The 25,804-nt window shown below is 38.6% G+C and overlaps 1 protein-coding gene across 3 annotated transcripts in view; it reads right to left on the bottom strand.

Moving 5' to 3' along the window:
- Positions 1 to 25,804, bottom strand: part of LOC117943461 (cadherin-22-like) — a 165,037-nt gene that overhangs the window by 37,137 nt on the left and 102,096 nt on the right. For all 3 annotated transcript variants that reach the window (XM_034869608.1, XM_034869606.1, XM_034869607.1), the window contains 5 exons: positions 13,777 to 13,896; positions 10,634 to 10,801; positions 8,525 to 8,706; positions 6,622 to 6,878; positions 3,113 to 3,249 (listed from right to left, as the gene is read on the bottom strand). In XM_034869608.1, coding sequence (XP_034725499.1) covers positions 3,113 to 3,249; positions 6,622 to 6,878; positions 8,525 to 8,706; positions 10,634 to 10,801; positions 13,777 to 13,896 — 864 coding nt within the window. The remainder of the gene's footprint in view (positions 1 to 3,112; positions 3,250 to 6,621; positions 6,879 to 8,524; positions 8,707 to 10,633; positions 10,802 to 13,776; positions 13,897 to 25,804) is intronic.

Below are 25,804 nucleotides of genomic sequence, written 5' to 3'. Positions count from 1 at the left end.
CTTTTTTTTAAACTTCTTGTCTCCTGTCTGTGTGTCTACCCTCCGAAGACTCTGTGAGCTAACTGGTGATAAAGAAACATTCTGGATGGGAATTCTGATGCCGTTGACCACTGACTCCAGCTGTCCGGATGCTTCCCTAAAAGGCAATGTGAGAGGCTTTATCTATCAAACGCAGGCATGTGTTTATGTCTGATATTGGGAGGGTAAGGGCCGCTTTAAACGTTTAATTAACATTAAAATGTGCGTATGACATAATTCCAAGCACAAAGAAGCAGAGCACAAAAGCGCCCAAATTGCTCAGGGAATTACAGCTTGGAAAAAAACTCTGAAAGTCTAATTTTGTCCTAATGTTTCAGCTGCGTGAGACTGCTTACTGTTCAGTTTAGGCTGTATTGATTATTGGAATAATCACTGTCTGAGGCTATATGAGAGAGGAACAAATATGAAGACATTTTAAAATCAGCCTTGTTTATGTGCATTGTTTCCTTCCTCCTTCTGTGTGTGATGGTGGATAGCAAGCAGCTGCAGAATGCAATCTCCTCTGCTTCCACTGCAATCCCAAAATCACTTCATTTGTATGAGATTGAAAAAGTGGGGAATACCAGACCTCCTTTTTTAGGTTTACTTCTAATGGTACAATAATAACTTCCCAGCTTCCCCAAGTTATTACATTCTTCATTTTCTTTGCTATGACAAAAGGACCCAATGAGATGAAAAAATGTAAGCTCTTCCTTCATTTTCAGCAATGTTTGTCAGCTCTAAGACAAATGGTAAAATTACTGTATTTTACATCTGGCACCAAAAAGATGATGCTGATGGTTGCAACTGAGGACTATGATGTCCTTAATGAGTTGGCAGATTATACAAAAAACAGCTGTGGGTTTCCAGCTGAAGAGCTGTTATGCATGAGGCTGAACAATGTATGAGTAAATATTTGTTACCTAAAAGTTAAAAAAGGCAGCCCAACCACCAGAATTCAGAACGAAGGACTGAAAACAAGAAATTGAGCTCACCTAAAAACTGTTTTGTACGGATGTAAAAGTTGTGTTTAAATTAGTAATGTTTGTTAACAATATTTTCAATCATGACCGAAACAAAACATTATGTAAAACTACATGTTAAGCTAAAGGAATTCCTATAATAATATTAATAATAATAAAATATTGGTAGCAAGGTTAGCTGGGGATTTGGACTCCATCTGAGCAAACGCACCAAAAAAATGATACTGGCAAATGAAGTTGTCAGCACTCATATTTAATTCATATAATACTTTTCATAATTCACAGCAGCAGGGGATATAGACGCGTTTTAGCCCTCATGTGTGCCCTTGTTGTGAATAGGTGGGTTTTCAGGAGTTTTTCTCAAGATGTCCATAGATGTAGCATCACAGATTCTCCGGAAGAGAGTTTCAGATGGTGGAGGGTGCATTAGGTGCAGAATATTGTACATTTTGTCTACTTAGAGTTACTGATGTTGGCATTTATACTTTCCATCCCATGACACGTACTGTGTCTTGTTCTCAGATGATGAAAAAATTGTTAAAAACTAAATCTTACACCTGAGGAAAAAATAAGGAGGACTGCACTGGGTCAATAAACTTGGTGTTTGGTGATGTTGAAGTAAAAAATAAGGTGCTCTTCAAGGATAAGGCAATGAGTCAAAATCTTACAACTATTAAAGTACTCTATCATATTACTTTCTCATTCCCTTTTTTTCTCAAAGCTAAAAGCTACAACACTCTTCTGCTAAAAATGTGCCAAAAGCTTTGGCAGCTACTAATCACAGCAGTTTGAGGACGTCTGTCACCCCTTATCACCCCTGGTGGGAGTCGACAAATGTTGGAGAGCTAATTCAACTTGCACATTCGCCATCACTGCAGGCACTGGCAGTACACAAAGCTTCAGCCGAGCATTTTTTACTTTCTTGTATTATATAACTTTCTTGAACTGCTTAAAAAAAAAGTGTTCTTTTTAAAGCAGTTTTAGTTGCCCCTTATCTAAGTTTAGTGATTGTTTATTTAGTTTTTCCTCAGATATGAGAAGGAGCAGTACATGGCTGCTAAATCAGCTGTAATTGCCAAAGAATTATAAAGTTGAATTTTATTGTTTGTTTATTTCATTGCTTGTTACATTGTTTAGTCCGGCATTGCCAGACCTTCCTCCACAGCGCTGTGCAGGAGGGTCTGGCTGGTCCACACAGCATGACAGGATGGGAAAAAAATGTTATCTGGTTTATTGGCATTTCTTTTAAAACCAAATACAATGGTCTTAGGCGGCACTAAGCGCCGGACAGAGCCACTCGGAAAATTACTTGTTTTGGTGGAACACGTACTACATTCAAAAGTTGTTTTAGTCCTGCAGAACAGAAAACTCAGATTGGACAGTTAGTCTAGCTAGAGCAGTCTGGATTTACCCTGCAGAAATCTGAGGAGCAGTTAACCATAGTCCGTAGTAACCATATTAGAGTTTAAAATGCCAACACAATCCCGGAAATCAAACGCTGTTGATATAGACTATATTGGTGTTAACTTGATGTTGCATTGGATTCCATTGCATTGGTTTTGTTTACAAATCCAAGGCAACACTTACTTAGCAATTGTGTAATGTATTTCTTTAGAGCATTCATTTTAAAGATTATAATTTGAATGAATGTCTATCCATCGCTAAATTAGTGTAAATTAATCACAATGGTGATTAAGCCTATTGGCCGGCTAGTGACACCCAGCAGCGGTTGGTGCGCCAGAGAGGGTAGGCAAAGCTAACAACACAGACCCGCTCTTTAACTTACTTGTGTGTAAAATGGCTTACTGTTTGGTTTCTAAGGACATACGTTCCAAAAACACACCTGCAATTATCGCTCATTGCCTTAGGTGCCACCAAACAAAACAAAACAGAGTTCTTTGAGATTGATTTAATATCTAAAAAAAGTCTTGAGAAGTGACAATTTAAAACAACTAATTTTGGCTCAGATTGTACCTGGTGAAGCTAATTATTTGTACCTGTTAAACTGGATTTTACACAACGGTTTCATCACTTTTCAGAATGTTTGGCAAGGTGAAAAAGTCACTAGATAATGTACAAATTAGCGCAGTTTAAAAAGGGAAGCAATGTACCTGCTTCTACAGCCCTCACAGTGATATTGTGCCAGCCAGCGGTTTCTCGGTCCAAAAGCTTTCCCAATGTGATGGCACCCGAATCAGGATCAATATGGAAGATCATCTCCTGGTCTGTGGCCCGATCGATGGAGAACCTGTAACAATAGACACAAACAAACAAGATATAGATGTGAGAAAAGAAGAGAAGCAGTGCCGTAAGTGAGAGGAAGGAGAGACAGACAATAATTATTGAGAAATCTAAGTGTTTCAGTAATTTAATTAAGGTATTCATTGTTGTTTTTTAAGAGCTAAACAAGAACTTGAGTTGACTTTGGGCTGCAATAAATAATAACTCATACAGAAGGAATCAGGCCTAAGTAATTTCAAGTAATATTTTAGAGGCATTCACTACAGACTTGTCCTGTGACTCTAATAGCACTGTCTTTTCTGCAGGCAGCCATATAGTAACTCTTTCTTGCCTATTTAGAGTAAAAAATAGTCATTAAATTTTCATTGTGCACTCAAGAAAAACCACAAATACATCTTTACTTCTTGGGGTACTTGGTGCTCTGTAAAGATTGGTGAGTCAACAAAAATCCGCTGAAAGGTTTCTTTGTTCTTATTTCCTCTCCCCCACCACACACACAGCTGGCTGGCTTACTCATGCCCACACAAACCATCATAGAGTACCATGGGCATTATAAACTCTTAAGGCCTCTCTAACAACCATGCTAGCCAGCATCCAGACTGACCTGAGGACATAATTCTTCTGTCCCCATGGCAAGATGGAGTCACACGTGAATGACTGTCAGATCTTCTAGATTTTAAACATATCATAACAAGTCAAGAGAACTATATGCTTAACTGATGCGGTATAGAGACCAACACATGGATTAAATTGGTTTGTGATCATACAAATTTAAATAGCATTTTGCATTCATTTTTCCTTCATGTTAGCAAATGTCAATATATGTTACTGATTTCGATTATTAACTCCAGTAGGGCAAATATTTCGTTTACGGTTTAGTCAGAACCAGCTTTGGATAAAATGTCCTTCAAATAATCTATGTTTGAGATGTTGCCTGTTCACATGAAAATCAACTCTTGCAGCATGATGATGAACCACCAGTGTTAAAGCTACTGAAACAAGGTTACACACTTACAACCTACATGCACTGCGTACGTGCATCAGTCAGTGTACAGCCCTGGTATATCTAAAATTAGCATCCATTCCATAAAGATTTGGCTGCAATACAGTACATTTATGATACATAAAGATTTCTCTTTCTTTTACCAAAACTCAAACTGTGCTGCACACTATCTTGTTTGAGCTGTCTTTTTCTTGCAATACAGACCAAAACAAACATCAACATCAACTCTTAATTGATTTTAGCCAACCTTGTCCCCCCCACATGCCTACAATCACTATTGTTCAAAAGTAAACAAAAACTGATCCTTAAGTTTCCAGTACATGGCCTTTTTTGTGGAAGGGGAGTGGGGGAACCTCATCACCATGTTTTTAGTCTCTTAACAATCCCTTTTCACACAAGCAGAATCAAAAAGATTCCAAAACAATCTGCCTGCATCACAAGGAATCCCTTGGCTGCTTTACAGATGGCCACATTTCCAACATAGGCAAAGTAGTATTTATGTCTTTTAAACTAGACCCAAACCGAACCTGGTTGAATCCACATATGTCAGATTTTCTTTGTTTTAGTTGTTGCAAGAGGTTCCCTTTGCAGGAACTTGTTTTTATAGCGGTAGAATGAATTATTCATTATTCACCAATAGAATAGAATAGAATAGAATAGAATAGAATAGAATAGAATAGTTAAATCTTTAATGTCCACAAAGGTGGACATTTTTCTTAGGCTCACCAGCCTAGAAACATACAGACAACATCTCAGACATAGTACCATCAGAAGGTGGTCTTGCTCATCAGATCCACAGACCATGCACTCAGCGTGCATGCTGATGCAGAGTTCATAGAATGTGTGTTGCCTAACACCAGAGGCCATTAGCTCACTAACTTTGCCCAGAAGGTGGCTCCTGGTTAACCTCTCCCCAGCCCCTTCACTCACTCCTCCATTCACTCACTCAAACACACGCACACACAGACAGACACACACACACAACCCACTCGCCCATCCCCACACGCACCCCCCCCCACACACACACAGACACACACACAACCCACTTTCCCACCCCCACACACACACATGCACACACACACACACACACACAGACACACACACACACACACACACAGACACAGACACACACACACACACACACACACACACACATATGTATATGCCATTGCACGCATGCTTTCAGCTCCAGGCTGCCAAGGCGCTGGTGAACGACAGCGCTGCCATGTGTTGTACTTTATTACACCTGGAACTCTGGGTCTCATGCATTTTTAATCGAGGTAATTTGCACAGGCACTGCGTGTGTCGGTATATACTCTGTCAGTGAGACTGTCTTAGCCCTTATCTACATTCCCCTCTCTCACTGCAATTGCTCTTCTGAGGACATACAGTATAAACCACAGACCTTGGTACAGAAGATTACTCTACGATATTGTTATTATCACACACAGTGATCGGAGAGAAAAAAGAGACGTACAATACAGCTTAATCCATTGCACAAGTCCCACCATCCACTGTTGGCTTTGGCTTTCACTCCATCTTCAAGAGGAATTGTTGGAAAAAAAAGATTTTGCTACCTCTGTATCTACTTGCAGCTAGTGAGTTATAGTTCTTCAAAAAGGTCAATTTTTCATAGTACAAATTTTGTTCTAATAAAAATGTATCTACAGTCGTGAAGTAATATACAGTTCATGCAGGAGTGAAAGCATTATAGTGGGCTTGAGGAATGGCTGTCCATGTGTCATGCTGCAGTGTCCTATCCAAGCCTCGTAAAAATGAGGGACTCATTGTCATGCAAAAAGTTTCTCTGTAATGTTATTATTCCTATTTAGCAGTAATCCTTCCCACAGCAATAGTTTATTGCCAATGTTTTGGTTGATATATTTTATCAGGGTACCTACTGTTGCGAACAGCAGCTGTGTGCATACAGTATCTAAGTGCTTATTTCTGTATTTTTATTCATTTTTGTATGACACATTTTTAACACAGCCAAATGATTTTCATTAATAACTAATTTAATATTATTATCAAATCCAACACATACTTCAGTGCATCTTCAGTGCTATTGGATCAGAAACAATTCTCTCCTTTAAAGCCCCAGTCAACTCTATCCCTTATCTTATAAGTAGTAGTGGTTTGCCTTCCAGTGTGGGCCAATGTGTTTGTCCTTTGTTATTCATTTGGATAGTATAGACCAATCAGAGACCTAACTAAAACTCAATGCAACGGTTTTCATGTAGCTTGTGACTAGAAGTTAAAAAAGCCAGAATCTTTTCTGACACAACAAGCAGCTGAAGTGTGATATACATTCTACTATTTTTTTACAAAATGATGCATTTCTTTTCGGTAAAGTTGACCTTCGAGCCGTTGCCATACCTGACAGGTTTATTCTTCACATCTGGATCCCTGGCAGTGATGGTGCCAACCAGCGCTCCTACTTTGGCATCCTCTTGCACTTCCATGATAGTGCCCTCTACTGGTTGAAAGACAGGTGGCTCGTCTACGTCCGACACGCTGACAAGGACAATGGTCTGGTCCCGAAAAGGACCCAGTTCCAAAAAACGAGGGTCAACATGCTTATTTACCGCCTCCACCACGACATTGTGTGTGCTCTTGGTCTCGAAGTCCAGCGGCTGAAAGAACAACAAGATTCTGTTTAAGAATGGTTTCAATCCACAGTGAGCCATTTAAAGTGACACTATGCTCAATGCTGACACTGATGGCCAATACTAATGAATGAGAATAAACTTTGCCAGACTCAATTCCAACTATTAATGGCAGCACTTAGCCAATGCATCAATGGACATGTATCCAATGCTTTTGCTCAACTGAACGTATCCGTTTGCAACTTTCTGAGATTTACATCAGCGAGGATGTACAGTACGTTGTATACTGGTGAATTTCCGGCAAATGCGTCTGTGGTTTCTCATAGGAACTTACGCAAATGGTTGATGAAGATAAAAATCTAACAGATAATTATGTATTTAAAATGTATCAAAGTAAAATTGAAGGCTTTCACCAGACCACCTATAGTACATGTTCTGTTCAGGTTTTTAACAGCTGCCCCAACATATAAGGGCTAAGAGTCAACAGTTAACACCATCAATTTTAAACCAAAACACCAGCATGGCTAGTGCACCTGGCAATTCAGACAACACAACAACCGCTGACGCCAGTGTATATGCATATTTGAAGGTGTTTTATCAACAAATCAGTTCAGATAACCTAATCCATGTAGTTTGGGAAGTGGGCAGGGACAATGATTGGGGGCTGGGGATGGATGGGTAGGAGGATTTTGCACTGAAAAAAGAATAGCTCGGAGTAGGTCATTTTAAAAACTGCACGCATCACTTCTTGTTTGAGTTTGTCTTGTCTACAGTAACAGCTAACCACTAGGTCATCCCCAATGAGAGATAGAATTGTTAAGACGCATTGCCACATTGTTGACAATCCACTGAACCAAATCCCTGCTGCCAGGTGAATCTTGCATGTTCATTCTGCCATTCGTTGTATTTCAATGAATATATACTACTAATACCGTAGCATTCTGCATTTAGTTTCGAGGTGAATAAAGGAGCAAGGCACTGACCTACCTGTTAAACCTCAGTGGTAAACCAATGATCATCAGCCTGCAAAGACCAATCATCTCTCTTTGTCCATCTCTTCAGCATGCATTGAGTTTCTCTGTCTGAACAGGGCCTAGGAGCTGTTCAGCTTATTGACTTGAAAGATTAAGCTGCTGGGAACACAAGAACCCTTCAGAGGTTTTGTTGACTGCTAACCAGCAGAGGCCCAGTCACTTGTTGATTTCTATCCAACAGAATCTAAATCACTTTTCATTTGATTCTGCCAGATATGGAAGGGACTGCTGTGTGTGGCAAGGAAGCGTACAAATATTATTTAAAGATTACTTTAAGAAACAAAAAAAACGATTGCATGGCATACCGGGCAATGATACCGACTCCAATTTTGAGTCAAGCTTTTCCAGTACAAATGAGCCATCTCTTGATTCTCATTTATAATAAAATTGTCTTAATACATTGGAGGCAAGGTGAAAAAATAGCTGTGCGTTAGCTCATGTAGCTTGTTAGTGTCATGCTGTGGAGGAAAGAGAGCGAATCAACGTTGAGATTGCAATGAAAGGTTGGTATTGATCCTTTTTTTTTTAAGTCAAACTTTAGTGTATTTGTATGTTTCTTTGCCTCTTTACTAGTAAAAAAAAATGTTAGTTTAACAGGCAACAATGACTGCAGTGCAGCAATTTTCAAGTTAACTGTACCTTCTTGATGGAGACAACAGCTTCCTGTGTCTCTACATCGGTAGTGATCTTGAAAAGTTCGCCTTCCTCTTTGATCCGATAGCTCATGTCTGTGTTCTCGCCCATGTCTGCATCCGTGGCAATGACGCGTCCAACTGGTGTCCCCACAGCTGCCCCCTCTGACACAGAAAACTGGTACATCTCTGGTGTACGGAGTAGGTGGCCGGAGGTGGAAATCGTATTGACGGATAAAACAAGGAGACGTAGGTTTAGCAAAGCAACAGAGGGATGAAGTGACAAAAAAAACAGAGTAGGTGTAGAAAGAACACTAGAGACAAAGAAGGATGAGGTACAAAAGTAATGGAGAAGAAGAGGAAAAACACAAGTGGAGGAAAGCTGAGGAATGATAGATGGATGGCTGTAGGTGGAAAAAGTAGGATGGAGAGTGAGAATATCGATAGGAGAGATGGATCAGGAGCAGAAACAGAATAGTGAGAGGAAGAGGGGATGAGTGTGTAACAGAGATAAAGAAGCTATAGAGAGGAAGAAACAGGTAATGGAAAAATATTGTTCGGATGGGATTATAATGAAAGTACAACAACAAGTAGACTTCAGGCAGTCATCGTCAGCGTGATCATTGCATTCACGTAAAAGGAGTGTAGAAAATAATCTTCCTTGTCCAAATTTAAAAAAAAAGTCCCCCATTTGCACACTTGACAGTGTTGGGTTAACACTAGCCCTGATCTTATTTAATTATTAGAACTAATTATAGATGATTAATTATTACGACATATCACATTTTTAATATATCCCTGTTACAATATTATGCTAATACTATTATGATAATAACAGTACTATAAAGTAATAATAGCACATATATTAAATTATGTGAATGTACATTGTAAGTTCAGTTTTTGATATTGATACAATCTGAAATCAGAAGGTCTACTTAAAATGACTCTGAAAATGTTTAATATCTGCCGGAGTTCATCTAGATTATGATGAAAAGATAAAAGTAAGAAAATAAAACTGTGCATTTTTCCCAAGAGGGAAAATAATGTGAAAACATCAAAGTCCTTACATATACAGCATGCCATCTTCCTCTGCATCTTATTTATGAAGCTGCTTTCCAAACTCTATCTATTCCCCATACCATGCAGTGGATATACTATAATCCTGCAGGGTATATCCTTCTGACTGGGTAAATATGATTTACTGAGATGAAAAAGGGATTTATACAGAAATAAGAAAAGGTGTGTGGAGACATATCAAATACAATCAACTGGGCTGTCAGATGCTGTTCCCCCAGCTGTAACAAAAGTAATAGAGGTATGGTTTAACTCCAAAAAGGGTGGGGTGGAATAAAGAGGGGAGGGAATAAAGAGTTGAAAGGAAAGCAAGACAGGAAAATACTATATAATTTAAAGAAATCTGTCAGTTCAATCAGTTAGGTGTAGCATTAGGCATGTTCAGTAATCCAAAAGAACATTTTAATTGTGCTAAATGTACTTCTGTCGGTGTAACATATAAACAAATGTAAACCAGAGTCTTTAGCTGTGAAGAATAAGGCTTTCTTTTGACTGAATTAAGGTGTTGTGTGGTGCAGTGAGACAGATTTTTAGCTACATGTTTTACATCTACCTGTTGTGCATATTGCGTGTAATAAAAAGACATTTAGCCCAAAAGCCCCCTCAGAATCATAAACTCAAAACATTTCAATGCAGGAACAATCAGATGTATTGATTTTGTCCTCTCTAGAGCCTCGCTTCAAAAGAATGATCAAATGTGCGGTGGAGTGTATCAGTTCTCCGCATTTGATAGACTACTTGGTTATGGGCTGCAGGTTTGATCAGCCCGTACGTTTAAGGTGGTTGATTTTCAGTATGGTTGCTCATGCTGCCAGTGTTTATTGGTTTCAGCGGCCTGTATGTTGCAAACTATATTGTGTGTCCTTTATCATCTTCTCATTGTTTCTATGTCTTGGCTTTAACTTTCCTCATTACTTTCCTCCCTCTCTTAACTCTCACTTCTGTCTTTTAAATTCTCAGACTTTTCCTCCCTCTCCTCATGTGTCTCGCCATCTCCTTCTCTGCCTAAAATCATGTTAAATCATGTGTGGGAGACACTCACTCTGTGGGAAGCGTGGCGGGTTGTCATTAACGTCTGTGATCACTATGGTCACCGTGGTGGAGCCGGAGAGACCGCCCAGTTGTCCTGCCATGTCTGTTGCCTTGACGACCAACTCATACCGATCCTGTGTCTCACGGTCCAAATCTGCCACTGCGGTCATGATGATCCCTAATGATTGAGGGATGGAGGGGAGATTGAAGGATGGAGACAGAAAAAGAGAGAGAGAGTGGGGAATAGTAAGTGAAGCCAATGGAAAGGTTATTAGCAGACAGGCCTTATGCAACAACTAACTATATTTCCCTTCTCAGTCAGAATATCAACTTCTGCTAAGCACTGTATTAAGGAGACACAAGTGCAGCACATTCTATATTTTACCTCCTTCGACTGGCGGATGGAAGAAATTGTGTAATTTTTACGCCTCTACTCATACAACATTTTTTGGCTCAGCTGTATTAAAATGAATGATATATAGGGGCAGAATGAAGGCATGCCTCAGCCACATTGAATAGCATCACAAGTCCTCCATGGTAGGTAAGGCTGTTCTCAACTTTCAGAAGTGCATTTCCAAAGCAAGGGACATAAATAAAGTGTTACAATGTACAGCGTGAGCTAGACGATGCACAGAGAGAGGCCAAACTAAATGCAAGGGCTTAATTTACTCTGGAGTGTACATTCTGTAGCATTTTAACAGTGTTAGTGGTCAGTTAAAAACGACGAGTTCTACTAGTCTTCAAATTTAAAGAACTTTTTTTTTTTTAATCTAAAAGGGGAATTCATAACATTCAACTAAAGATAAGCAGAACAAAAAAGAACTGACAAACCATTGTGGAAACAAATTGTCAGCTGGACCAAATGTAGACGTCCTGACCAATGTGGAAAGGTTGTGTTGGATGTGACCCTACACCATAGTGTCTCATCATTATTAGAGTATGTGGCATCTACTTCATTGAGATTGTATAAAAAACTATATTTAGTTACTTAAGTAGCCAGTACTGTGGTCTCTGTTTTTATGCTTTACCTGTCTTAAAAACTAGCACACAGTCCTTCTTGATTTAATAGAGACATTGGTTGGTTTATTGTGCAGTAGTAATATATTTCCACTTTACCCCTTGAGATTTTACACATCAGAAATGTATTGATGCATTTCCTGGGCTTGGTGTGCTGTCTCCCTCCCAAAGGTTTGCATTGTACTGGGTACACAACTCACTGATTCCAGTCACATTTTTGCCCAGGGCCATGTTCTATGAGTAGCCAGAATACAGTGCATGCAGCATTGGAGTTAAGGAGGGATACAGATGACATGCTCCTCTTTCATCCACCAAAGGCCAGAGGGAATGTATCTAAATTAGGGATGTCACAAGTAAAGCCCCAAAGCACAGCTAGTACGCCCCACCATTGCTCTAACATCATGGTAGAGACTATATGTATATGATTCTTCATGGTCTGTATTCATCAGTACAGTCAGTAAAGTCTATGGGGTCCATATTCGGATGCATATCACGCAGCCTTAACATTAACCAATTTAACTGAGTAATAGGGCTGTGTACAGCAGCCTCAATATGCTAATGCATTACATTAATATGAAATAAATGATGCTGTTCCAATATTTTCTTTACATCAATTGCATTTATGTTGTCATCTCACTAGGCAATGGAAATCTAATTCTACTGTGTATCTACAAAACTACCTGTCCCTTCCATACAGGCCTCGCTCGCCTACTATAACAATTGAAAATAAGTAGTTTAGCCAAGTTAAGGTGTCAGCCTTTCCATTTACATCTGTTAGATTAGCATTTCCTCTGTCAATATTTGTGTCAGAAACCAAATTTCTGCAAGACATTATTCATAAACCATTGAAGTTGATATCAAAACCTGTTTTCTGAAGCATGCAGGTTTACATTTTTTTAGACTGTTGTTAAATTATAACACTAATAGAATAATTGATAGTAGAATAGGTTGTGTGTTTTGGGTAGGTACTGTTTTTTTAAATAGTTGGTGGTTTTCTTTGTAACAATGAGATCATGATCTACATTCAAGTCAAACAAGGAAACGTCCTCAAATACAATGTGTGGTTCTGTTCTTGTAAAATCACACCTTGGACACAGATACTTAATAAACACCTACAGACCATCCAGCATGACCAAGGCGAGAGCAAAATCGCAGTGATATGCTGTTCAATGTGCGTCATAGGGGAGTGAGAGTGATATTAATGAGGTAGATTTCACAGCTGCTTTGTCTCTTCTTCATATTGACCTTCTTGACATGTACCTATATTCTGGCCGGTCTGCCTACAAAATGGGTAAAGGAGGTTGGGTGGAATGGGGGTTCTTAGACAGAAGCTGGATTTAACCATCCAGTCTCCTGGCTAGTCCCACCAATACAAGGCAGAGCCATTTATCATCCATACGCCCAGACTGACCAAATCAAAGTACTAGAGACCAAAAAAAGGAATCATTAAAACTCTAGTGCTTTTCCCTCAGGGGGGGCATTCAAAGGCAACACTGAGGCTAAACTACTCCTAAAAGACTGTGGGTCACTCCTATAAGCCCCAGACCAGTAGGGGAATAGGGAATGTTTCATTATATAGATAGGTGATTTATCATATGGTAACTCTGGATCTGGTTGAAACATAATCAATGATTCTGAATAATGGTAGGTGATTAGTTGGACACGTGATATTCTTTCATCCTTAGCACTTGTAGGCCCAAACAATAAACTTTTAGGCTTTACTAAGCTGAACACCCAGTGCATTTGACCTAGCGGACACCATCAAAGTCTAAAAAGAATCAATAAATTAGGCAGTGACAATGCAATATATGTATAATTAGCATTTTGTTACTTCACTTTGAATGCCCATGTAATATGTCCAATGTTTATACCTACTTATTGTACAAAAGTATGTTGAACCAAGTCATTTATGCCATATGGTATTTTGAGTGTTTTCTGAAAAGAGCTAGTAGTTATTGGCTAAAACTTTATAAAGTTGCTTGTTTTTGCCACAGAGTTTGATTGATCTCGGAATTGTGGTGTCTGGGCTTTCAATTGATTCAGCTTTTGTAGAAAAAAGAGGGAGCACAAGAAAGTCTTATAAGAAAAAAAGAATAGCAGGAGTAGGTGGAGATTTGTGGCTTTTATCATTCTTACCTGTGTGTTTGTCAACAGTAAAAATCTTTTCTTCATCCAATACGCTGTACACCACTCTGGCACTGCTGCCATATGTAGGGTCGTCGGCATCGGATGCAGTGACCTTCATAACGGATGTTCCTGTTGAAAAAGAGACGTGTCAGAAAAGAGACTAAAAGCATCTGAACTTCCTAATGATGATCTTTTTAAGGTTGTGGGCTTGGAAATACATCATACCAATAAGGGGTACTCACAAGTACAGTAACAGTAATGCACATGTCAGGTGGTGCATACACCTGTGTGTGCTTTCATGCGTACAACTCTGTGAACATACTTGGGAGAGAGAGATGAATGCATCTGGGTACCAGTGCACCAGTTAGCTATTACACATCTACACATATAATTTTTTAAACACATTGTTTATGTTTCAAATCACCTTTTCACTACACCAATGTTTTGCCTCTTATAGGCACCAAAAATGCGCTCAGCGATGAAAGGAAACATGGAGTCATGAAGTCAACATTATATCTTCAAAGACTGTTAGAAGCTCAAGAAATCTACAACAAACAATTACTCATGATTACCATCACAGAGAACAGAAGCATTTCCGCATGAGGCCTCACAATTTGGATTTGTGTAGAAAAAGTAATTATTTCCAACTCAGTGTAGTATAATTCGTTAGCAGTGTGCAAACACAAGCCTCTGGCAGCAAATAGTTCGGCACACCTCTTCGTTTAGTCACACATTTTAGTTAAAGCTTGGCCTAAAGCCTATACAACTTTAAGAATCTTAATTTTTAGGTTAAGAAACCGTATACTTGCCTTTTAGCAAGTGAGCACATTGTTTTCTTTCTATAAATAATTTCACATACAGGAAAAGGAAATAAAAAGGAGACATTACTGGGTGCCATATAGGGCCTCAAGGACAAGGATTGGGTCTTTGTCTCCATCCCTCTGGCCAATGCTAGGGGTAATTACTGACAGCTGGTGTGTCCACCAAAGGTCACCGCTGTAGCCTCTCTCAGAGCCCTGTCATGCTACTGTCCAGCCACATAATGGCCTTATGCTAATGATGCTAATTAGCGGGAAGTGTCAGAGCACTGTTTGTTTCCTGTCATCCAATGGCGCTCCTAAGGGGGAAAGAGGGAGGGAGAGGCCAGTGGTTTGTCATTAACGTCACCCAGCCATTAAATCAGACAGCTCAGCATTACTATGCTGTTGGTGTCACCTATAGCACTCTTTTGTTCTTCCTGTATGTAGAGTGGAGCTGGCTGGTTACCATGCCGACCTAGAGCCAGCACATGATGCAGCCCTCTACCTAGTCTAAGGTGAAACAAATGAGGGTGTGCTATGTTGCAGCTATTTTGTACTACGCGGCAATGTGACAAATTAGCCCAAAGGTGAATTATCCCAAGAAACAATCGGTGTAAAATAGATGGATAAGGATTTTTTCTGGCATGTGCAAAACCAAAGAATTAATAATTCTGGCACTATCAACAACCCTGTGTGGGTCTCAGTTAAATCTTGATGTATTGTTGCTCCCAGTGGATTCAAAGCATTGCATATTAACTAGGTTGCAATAAGTGTTAAATTCATATTCTGTACCGTACCATAGAGTCATTACCCAATCCAAATATACCAAAGTGCACACTACCCTGATCTTAAGAAGATCAATATATGCTGCATTTAATTGGGGATAAGTGAACTATCATTCTTATCTTATGGAAAACATAAAGCTGTATCTTTTTTTTCATTACTTGCAGCAAGCAGGGGTTTGCTAATTCTGCCTACTTGGTTGTCCATACCGCTGTGGGTCCAACAAAACCATTTTTCGTTCATTCGATTAATCCCTTATCTTAATTTTCCCCAGGTAACAATCCGTTTGATGCTCAGCTGTTTCTGTTACTGGCTGGCAGCAACGTCAGATAACTTGGAAGAACTATATAAATGCAAATGCTTCTTTATTGTGTTTATATTAAAACGAGGAGGGAAGCAGTGAGTTTGGCACTTGGGTTCTTATTAAAGCTCTGGCTTGCATTCGTGTTTTCAGTAGGAGAAGTCATTACTTACATCTGTTGGCGTGGTTGGCGTTCCATTTAGGCAGATTCTACTGTTGATGGACTTGTGGGAATTCAATACAAATTATTGACTGTCTCAGATTCGAATGTAATGCATATTGCAGTAATAGAAGAAGTATGTCTAATGGAGAGCAGGTCCAGATATTCATTAACTTAAGAGTTGTTTTTCTCTCACCAACTACAACTTCAATCACATTGCTCTCAGATGAGACAGCATGCACTGTAGCAATGATCATTTTAATTGCCAAAATATACAGTTTTTTTCTCTGTATTCCCCTCATGGGCCTTGCTTTTTTGGGCTGTTTCTACAACAAAACTTTCTTATTCTCTAAATATCCATGTAATAAAAATAAAATAAAAAAACGTAATTGAATGACACTGTCAATGATACCCTGTGTTATTGCTTCAGTTTTTTTATGCTTAAAAGAATTGTTTGATATTCTCTTCTTGCTGAGTGTTTGGTACACCCTAACATCAAGGGTTGGGTGACCAAGCAATTAACTAAGTTCTAAAGTGCCACTGTCAACCAGAAGAGATCCGTAAATCAATAATTTTTAGCTTGGTGTTATGTAACTATTTAAACATAATTTAAACATGTAAATGTGTACATGCACATGGGTATGTTTGTGTATATGTACATAAACCTATATCTATACAAAGTATCTGCATGTTTATGCTTGGTTGTCTTTGTTTTTAGCCGGATGTCTATTTCTGTGTATGTACTTTGAGAGCAAGAAAAAGCTGGAGTCAAACTCCGTGTATGACTTCACATGTATTTGGCTATTAAAGTTGACTCTGATTCTAAAACCTATGCGGCCTCTGTAATCTTGTTCTTTTTAGTTAACTTGCGTCACATGTTGAACAAGTAGAGATTTAGTCACCTCACTTACTCATGCTTTCACAGCCTGAACACATATGCATTGTTGGTCTCACCATCAAAGCAATATTAAAATAGAAAAGTCAGCGAGGTGCTAATTTTCATATGCAAATTTTCAAATGTAACACAACCAATTTGCAGTATAATAATCAGATGGTATGACAGCACATTAGAATTTTGCTTTTCCCCTAGCATTCACCAAAGCATTCATAAGAGCAACACTGTTTAGCAGTGTTTCTCACGGCTGTGCAACAGTAATGAGGGTATGGCTTTGTTATTCATTTAATCCTCTGAATGGCAGCTTTTTATTTAACGTTATTTACCACTTCTATTTAATTGTTAATATTTATATAATGATATTGTAATAATATGATAACTAACTCTTTAAGCCACTTTAAATCCCACCAAGTATGTGAGATTAACAGCTAATTAAGTAAAGTAGATACCCTCTGAATTTTTAGAATTTAGAAGCTTTGACATCACTGCTTTATGAATTAGTCTGTTTTTTTACTGGGCACACCACTGAGGTATTTATTTCAAAAACCATGCATGCAGTCTTTTTGAATTCAAATGTACAGCAAAAAAAATCACATCCTGTGTGATGTGTATGTAACACACATAAGCATGAGGCCAACAGAACTCATTTTTGTCTTTGAAGGGGGGGGGAAATGGGGAGGATTGCAGAAAACACATTTTAGGGCAATACAGGAGATACATGATCAAATATATAAGTTATATTGTTTTTCTTCTACATAAGAATCTTTTGTATTTATGAGTCCTATATTATACAGTATAAAGATTAGAAGCCTTTCAAAATTTAAACCCATGTCCCTTGTGGGGGATCGTGGGACTTGCTTTTTCTTTTTTCTCAACCATATTCTATACTTCAGGAAACTTTTTAAGGAAGAGTCAGACATAGATGTTTTGTCTTGCAAGTACAATATGAATAACCAGTTAAAATCATGCACAATACCTTTATTATCACATTTCATAAAAATGAATTATATGGGCACCCAGATAGCTCAGTCTTTAGAGCGGGTGCCCATATACAGAGGTTTACTCCTCGACGCAGCCGGCCCGGGTTCGAATCCGGCCTGCGGCCCTTTGCTGCATGTCACTCCCCCTCTCTCTCTCTCCACTTTCACAACTTCCACTGTCCTGTCCATTAAAGGCCTAAAAATGCCCAAAACATAATCTTAAAAAAAAGAATTATATAATGTAATGTGTTATAATGTAAAGGTACCGTACTGTAATGTACTTCATGTGGAAAACACTAACCTGATATCTACAACAAGGTAAATGTTATAAAAAATAAAATTAAAACAACATTACACAAACGTAAAAAGCCAGAGAAATAATGACATAAGGTATTTGTTGCAAAGGACATTTAAGCAGTGTCCAGTAACCCTTGAAGGATAATGGAAATGTAAAAAAATAATCTAATGCAAACTAATCTTGGGACCATCTCTGGAAAAACGGAGTAAAGTATAGAGTTGTATTTGGGTGACGATGGCTATATAGTTAGATTTATGCACAAGTTTGGTTTAATGGTATCAACACAGGCTGTCAGAATGGCTTCCCACACCATTTCAGCACTCTGGGAAAGATGGTTCAATTACTGTGAGGGGAGCTGGAGGAGTGTGCCACGTGTGAGACACTAGACTGACAGCTATTTAAGAGGCAGCCTCGTAAAAGAGATTTGTGCCTATCTCAGCTGGTGCTGTAGTGGTGCGAGCATCAGTGGAGGGGTCTAACGGCTGCGGCACTGAGCCTCGTTCCCACTACGACCCGCCTTAATCTGCAGAACTGAGTGCTCCCCGCCCGCATTATGGATCATTTAGTAAAGCCATAAAAGCTGAGGTGTTTTCACATGAAAAGTTATTTCTTCACTACTTCCACTGTGATTCATTCCTCTCTCATGCACGTAAATGCCCCAGGAGAGAGAGGTGACGAAAGAACGAGGGAGTGAAAAAGGAGGGTAAGAGAGAATGAAGTATAAAGGGGAGAAAAATCTGCCATGTCATAAAAGCCAATCGCCTGCTTACGTTGATCCGCTTCCAGACCCCTACAAGGATTTGGGGATATTTTTCCTCTTTCCTGGCAGAGATTGTGAGTCTATTCTTTGGGAGGCTTTGAACATGTGCCTTTTAATACACTGCATGATTACTTGTTTTTGCTGACATTATCTTAGGCCAGTGTGACATTTCAACTTTAAATGTAAACCTATCATTACTTTCAAGCAAAGTCCCGATGAAAAATGACACAAAGGGTGTCCACTTTCGATCTAGAAGAACTAACATTAAGGTACAAAAACCTTTCTGTGCAGAAACCTGATAACCTCCATGTATCTGCAGGACATGATTGTAGACACAGCGTGTTCCTTGCACAATGTCCAAAATGTGTAATTCACACAAAACTAAGTGTCCAAGCTACTCTGCCTGATCACATATGGGATTAAAGTGACAGCCTTAATCAATTTCACAACTGCAAATCTATCGTGCCGCGCACACATTCTCCCCCCCCTCCCCCAGGTACACACTGATTCATACACATGACCACACACGTCAGCCCAAATCAATTGTGTCAAGGGCTGTGGTTGAGCACATAGTGGTAGATATTACTGGTCATACAGTATACATAAAGGAGGTTGGTAGAGAATATTGATTGTAACTTGCTCCTGTCTTGTAGCATTGCTCTCTTCTGTCACCCTGCGGCTCCAAATGTCTCATCTTCCGTTAGCATGACAGGCCCCGGCTGTCCTAATGGTACCTGTAGCAATTTGCAGCCTCCTGGGCAACCTTTCCAGACCACAGCGACCGGGAGGGTGATTATTACTCTGATCCCCCTGGGGAGTTCTCACATTACATTCAAAAGGAGCGGGGGATTTATCGCTTGTATGCTGAGGGTGAGAGCAAGACGGAGCTACAAAGATAAAGGTCAATTGAACAGGAAGAGAAAGATCAAAGAAAATAACATGTTTTGTTTTGAACGTCTTTTCCACAAAGGTACGCCTACATGCATTAGTTTGTTTTACTTCATTCGAAAAACAGCCCTCTGAGTTCATGGTTTGAAGTCATTTTGAGTATCACAAAAAACTTTGAAAAATATTGTTAAACCATTATTGACAGGGCTTTCTTTTTTACTGCTTCACACCAAAGATGACAGTTATTTATGTGTATTTTGTGTAAGGCTAACATTAAAATTGTGAACAGTGATAGATGGGGCAGTGACCATCATGAAGACATTTAAAATGCACATTCCACAAGGCTTCTCCTATGCTGCTCTCTTGGCTTTTAGTCTTCAGGTATTTTACAAAAGCCCCTGTGGACTACATATCTTTTCCAGTACCAAATTGTCCTCTACATATACTGCAAATACATTTTTGTTATTAATAAACTGGACTGTAGTCATGTCATGATATGCTTGATACTTGAAATCAATAGTGTTCAATTTCCAAAGACAAACTGCTAAAACATAGTTAAATAAATTAAAATGATAAATTAAAACAAAATACACAAGGCATTACGGTATTTACATCACATGCCTTGAGGTATGGAGAAAAGCAAAAGAAATGTTCAGACGCTGGCACTTTGTTCAGTAGATAAAAGTGCAGGACATTGTCCTAAAACATGGCCTTTGAGATTTGTCAATTTCTCCAACCAAGGTTGATAAATGAAATTGCTTCTTCGATAAATAAAAGGATAAATGCCAGTCTAAGAATACTCTTATGTTACTTTGAACTCTGTCTGTTGTTCTTTGTGTTTGGTAATTCTACACTACATCAACTTCTATTGTTAACTAATAATAGCTCATAGGGGTCAGCCTAATGTCTGTTATCAGCTTGCTGTTTGCCTGCTTCTTGTTTCGTTAGTCAGTATGTTTACATGCACAGCATTACCCGGGTATGGTATTAATGAGATTAAGTGAATAACCAAGTTATGCCAGTTCTCCCCGTATACATGAGTGGGGAAGAATGAGGAGAATGACAGGAGTAACTTTTATGATTACGTATGATCTGTTTCCTGTTTTATTCTGATAGTCTTGTTTTTTTCTCTAGTCTTGTCTTACTTCCTGCCTTTAGTTTTCCTGCCCTTGTGATTGTCTGATGTCTGTTCACCTGTTCCCAGCCCTTGTGTCACCTGTCTCTTGTTATCTGAATTGTGAGTTTATGCCACTGATTTTGTAAAGGTCAATACTGTTTAGAATTGAAAAGAAAACAAGCATATCCAAAAGGGCTAAAAATGAATCCAAAAACACGGAATTTGAAAATACATAAAACAGAATACTGAAGGAGTTCTCTACCTCTGTTAACCGAGTTATTAGAACTCAAATTTTAACCGGAGTAAGGGGTTTACATGAAGTTTGAGAAATCAGTGTATTGCCTTAACCCCTAATATAATAGATTTTTTAAACTGCTTGAAAACCCATTAAGTGTTACCTGAGGATAGAGGTTACGGCACATATGACGTGTTGTGCCACATCTCTGCCACTCAGAGGCCATCGGGTCCTCTCTAATGGACCCACATTAATAACAGGATTAGCTTGGTGGAAAGGTTTCACCCTGTTGTGATCAAGAGCTGCCCCTCCAAGCCATATTTCCATCCAATTCCCTCGCTGTCACCCATGTCTGAGTGGTAGGTAAGGATGCCTTAGTGACTAAATGGTTTCAAATCCAACATATTGTGCTACTTAGTCAGTCAGCTCACATAACAAATGAAAAAAACTGAGTGACAGATGTCTCAGTATGCATGTTGTAACATGGTGTAATGCTGATTTGAAATTGGAAAAGGGCTGTCTCTATTAGCCTACTTTAACATTAGCTGGGCGTGTGAAGCATTACCTTGGGGGGCCACTATGTCACTGCCGAAAATGTCTCTGCAGTATGTGTGCTAGATACAAATCTCAATCTATCTTATACTTACAGTTACTGTAGAAGATGCAGATGTTTGTGACTATGTAGAATTGACTGTTTGACAGTTAAAACTTTAGAAGGCTAGCTTGAAGCTACACATTTATTTAACCCTGGGCTGAGAAAAAAACCAACCTGAAAAAGATAAATACAATTTAATTATAAATGATGAGACTTTCCAAAACATAAACATTAGCCAACAGCCCCCAAACATCCTACATAAGCTACCTGGTATTAACATGTAACCACCAAAGCTGTTCATAAAGAAAGTTCAATTCGAAGCCTATTTCCCATTTCTCAGTCACAGCTATATGTATAGGGAACAACTAAGTACCAAGAGTAAAATAATCCCATGATTGATAAACAATGAACAAAAAGCTAATACAGATTATAAAAATAAATAGTTAAAAAGCATCAGAGAAACTGATGCAACAGAGCAAACCCAGAGTGAACTACGAAACACACAAACACACTTTAGCTAAACGAAACCATAGACTCAATTCCAGTACAACAGTAACAAATCTGAAAAATATGAGAAAATCTACATCTCCTTAGGAAATTAAATATGTGTTTTTCAAAGGTTCTACATCCAATTTACATACATACATACAAAACAACTTAGAAAAAAAAAACGTTGTGTTTTTTCTTTGCTAAATTGTTTTGTATGCATCAGCTCTATTTATGTGTACCATTCCCTTTTTCCTGAGAGAAATAATGCAGACACGTACGTTATCTGCACCAACACAACCTAACATTTTCCTATATGTTAGTTTAAGACTTTGATCTTTCTAGAAAACCCAAATCCACCATTAAATGACTCTACCCTACTTTTTGTATGCAAATGTGCAAAACTAAATATATTGTAGTTCTCCTGTATGCAACATCTTAAGTCATTCAATATCCTCTACTCTTTGACTTTGTTACTGTAGGTTAGTTTTACAGGAGGTTTTGGGCTGGAACTATTTATAGTGTTTAGCAACCTCACAGAAGACCAATGTCAATAAAAGACAGAAATGGTTCAAACCCTAACCCCCTGTAAAAACAAAACAAAAAAACATGTCATGAAAACATTTCCGTTTTGTACAGCTTAAAGAAATGAGACGTGAGACGAATAACGTGTTATTTAGTTAGCTTTGATGTGTTAGAAGGCCATTTTTTTAAACCATTTTACATAGCAAGGCTAGCTTTTTCCCCCTGTTTCCAGACTTTATGCTAATATTAGCTACCTGGCTCAAGTGTGTGTGTGTGTGTGTGTGTGTGTGTGAATGTGCATTATCTGTGTTTGAAGTTCTGATCTACCTCTTTGTATGTTAACCCATTATGCAATTTAAAGTGGTATCAGTGCATGTCATTGGAACCTTTAGGATGACACAGGGCTTTTTGCCCTCAAAGATGAATTTGAGGGATTTTTTAATGGACGATTGGCTGTTTTAAATGAACAGACTTCTAAATCTTACATTAACTCGCAAATGGACATGAGGCAATAACAGCTTTTAACATCATAGGTGATTTACATGATGATGGGTCCATTTCAGAAAATACAGGGGATGGTGAACCACTAAGGGAAAGATGACCTGTTGGTTTGTAAGTGAGCATCCATTAATCAAATATACCTATAATACACAGTTTATGGTTTCAGAATAATACATCTTTATCTCACTGAAGCCTGCAAAAAATACTGAACTTTGTAATAAATCAAAACTACTAATACAAGGCACTAAGACTGCATTATTCTTATTTAATTAATTGTTGTCTTTCTACACATACATGTAATGCAGATGCATACAGTACAACCTTTACGGTGCAGCTAACCTACAGAATAGTTTAAGACAAAAGTGGAAGTCAGCTCAGGGGCATGCAGCCATACCAAAGGCAGGAAGGTGAAACAAAAGTCAGATGGAGAATTCATTACTCCAGTTCACCACTATGTCAGTAAATGTATGCATCTTCTCACAGAGGTAAATATGTTTCTTAAGCAACACAACAGCCATACCCATTAGCGATTACCCTATCAGCTTTTTTGGCCCCCGAGCCAATCTTTATAATATTAAATATCTGCCAATACAGAGTCCTGATCTGATACTTGTATATGCCCAGATAATAGAGCTGCACACCAGAGCAGTGTTTAGTTTGTTTACAAAAATAACTAAGTAAACTAAGTACTTGAAATATGACTTAAAAATAACTTAGTTTAGCAAATGAGTCGTTTCTCCTGACACCAAAACAGTTCTCTTTAGTAGAAAATCACCAACCCAAAAATAAACATTCTCCAGTTCCCTCGCTGGTCCAACCTACAGATCAGATGTGCACTGAGAGTGATGCAGGGAAACCATGAGAAGGTGTCCAGCGACAACAGAGTGGCTTCTTGGAGAACATGCAAACTGCAAATAATATTTGACACAATTCTAAATAATTGAACCAATCTGGCTTAACTAATTTCTTTAAAAACACCAATGTGTTAGCTTAAAACACACCAGCAGTCTTATCATTTGTCAGTGATTGTGCTTACCTTTCTATGCCACACTGTCTTAGTTTGCTCCAACTAAACTACACCATTCAGATTTTTAATCTGTATAATAAATAAAAACAACACATTAATTTGGGCTGTTAAATAGAATTATATAGCCTTTATACTATAGCCTTTCTTTTTGGTTGTTTTCAGTCCAGGATGTCCTCTACCAAGACACTGTATTAAATCCATTTTTCACAGTCTTTATCATCATAAGTCAGAAGACAGAGCTAGCAGAGCGGCTCCATCCATGTTCCCTCTTATTTCCCAACATAAAGACATGCACGGTTCTTAAAGCAACATTCAATCACACATGCACTACAAATTTGATTTAAGACTTCAATTTCATTAGCCGCACATTTTCCAAAGGACAACACAGAGATCAGGCCCTCCAATTTCATCATCATCTTTGTGGCTCCTATTGTATTTGCCCTTTCTTCTCCTTTTCTGAGTTAACCAACCCCTAAAAAGAAATGGACAATGTATACAAGTATTATTTTTGGTAGCGAATGCTAAGCAAACAGGCAGACAGGAAGACAGACAGGACGTCTCTGCAAAAAGAAGGAGAGGTGGAGGCTGTAAAGCTTTGACAAAGATGGTCACTGAGAGTCATGATACAAGTAACAAGTAAAAATGAATGTGCGTCAAGCAACTGACTACTAATTTCCTTCTCACTATTATGGCCTCACGTTTTCTAAAGCAGTTTGCTGTGGTTGGCCGTAAAACAGCACAGTGAGCTTATCACTGGTGTGGCTAATGCTTGCAACCATAAAATAAAATGCAGCATAAAATGCAATTCTGCTTCAGATTACAGGAACTGTGTCCAAATTGCATAGAAAGTACTGACCAGTATTCTAACCAGGTTATGAATATGTAGTGCATTCACACAGAAAAATTGAGAAAATCAAGTTTACACTAATTACAGTAGATTATATTTCATCATGTTTATGTGGTGTTGATAAACAGTATTTTTACAGATGATTCAAGGCACAAAATAAAAAGAGGAGCTACTCCAAGATGGGGAAAAAGACAATTTTGGATAGTGTTGAGACAGCTCAAAGGACATACCAAATAAACGGCTAGTGTATCTCAAGATTTCATAATGGATCCAATGAAAAGTTTAAAACCAGCAATGCATTTCTCTGTCTCTTAATTAATTTGGATTTACCTTCTAGCACATTTTCCAAGATGGCTAAGTCATTTCCTTAAACAGCTGGACATTGAAGTTTTTTATAAAATATCTTTCAAACATGAGTAAACAATACAAATGTTAGTGATTATTTTTAGCAGTGGATTAGACCACATTTGGTGCTGAGGGGGAGTACTCACGGCACTCTATGTGGCATTGACGCAAGGTAAACTGCAGTGCCCATGCTCATTGTAATTGCCTAGGGTACGGCATGGCTCACTGATGTATTCAAAACGTTCTCATACCCAAACGACTAACAAGGCCGATTACGAAACATGATTCCATTTACTTGTTGTGAAACAACAAGTTTTAAACATGTGACCATAACACGTGACGGCAGTTGCAGTTTACTCACGTCATAGTTAGTATTTACTGTTGGGAAATGGAACTATTTAAAGGTGCAGTACGTCATTTTGGGGGATATCAACATAAACTGGGAGGACACATCATGTAGAAAAAGGCTTAAAAAAATAACTGACAAATACGAT

The sequence above is a fragment of the Etheostoma cragini genome, chromosome 4 (assembly GCF_013103735.1).
Source record: "Etheostoma cragini isolate CJK2018 chromosome 4, CSU_Ecrag_1.0, whole genome shotgun sequence".
In the NCBI taxonomy this organism is placed as follows: Eukaryota; Metazoa; Chordata; class Actinopteri; order Perciformes; family Percidae; genus Etheostoma; species Etheostoma cragini.
The sequence above is the reverse complement of the archived record's forward strand: the minus strand, read 5'-3'. Positions and strand labels throughout refer to the sequence as shown.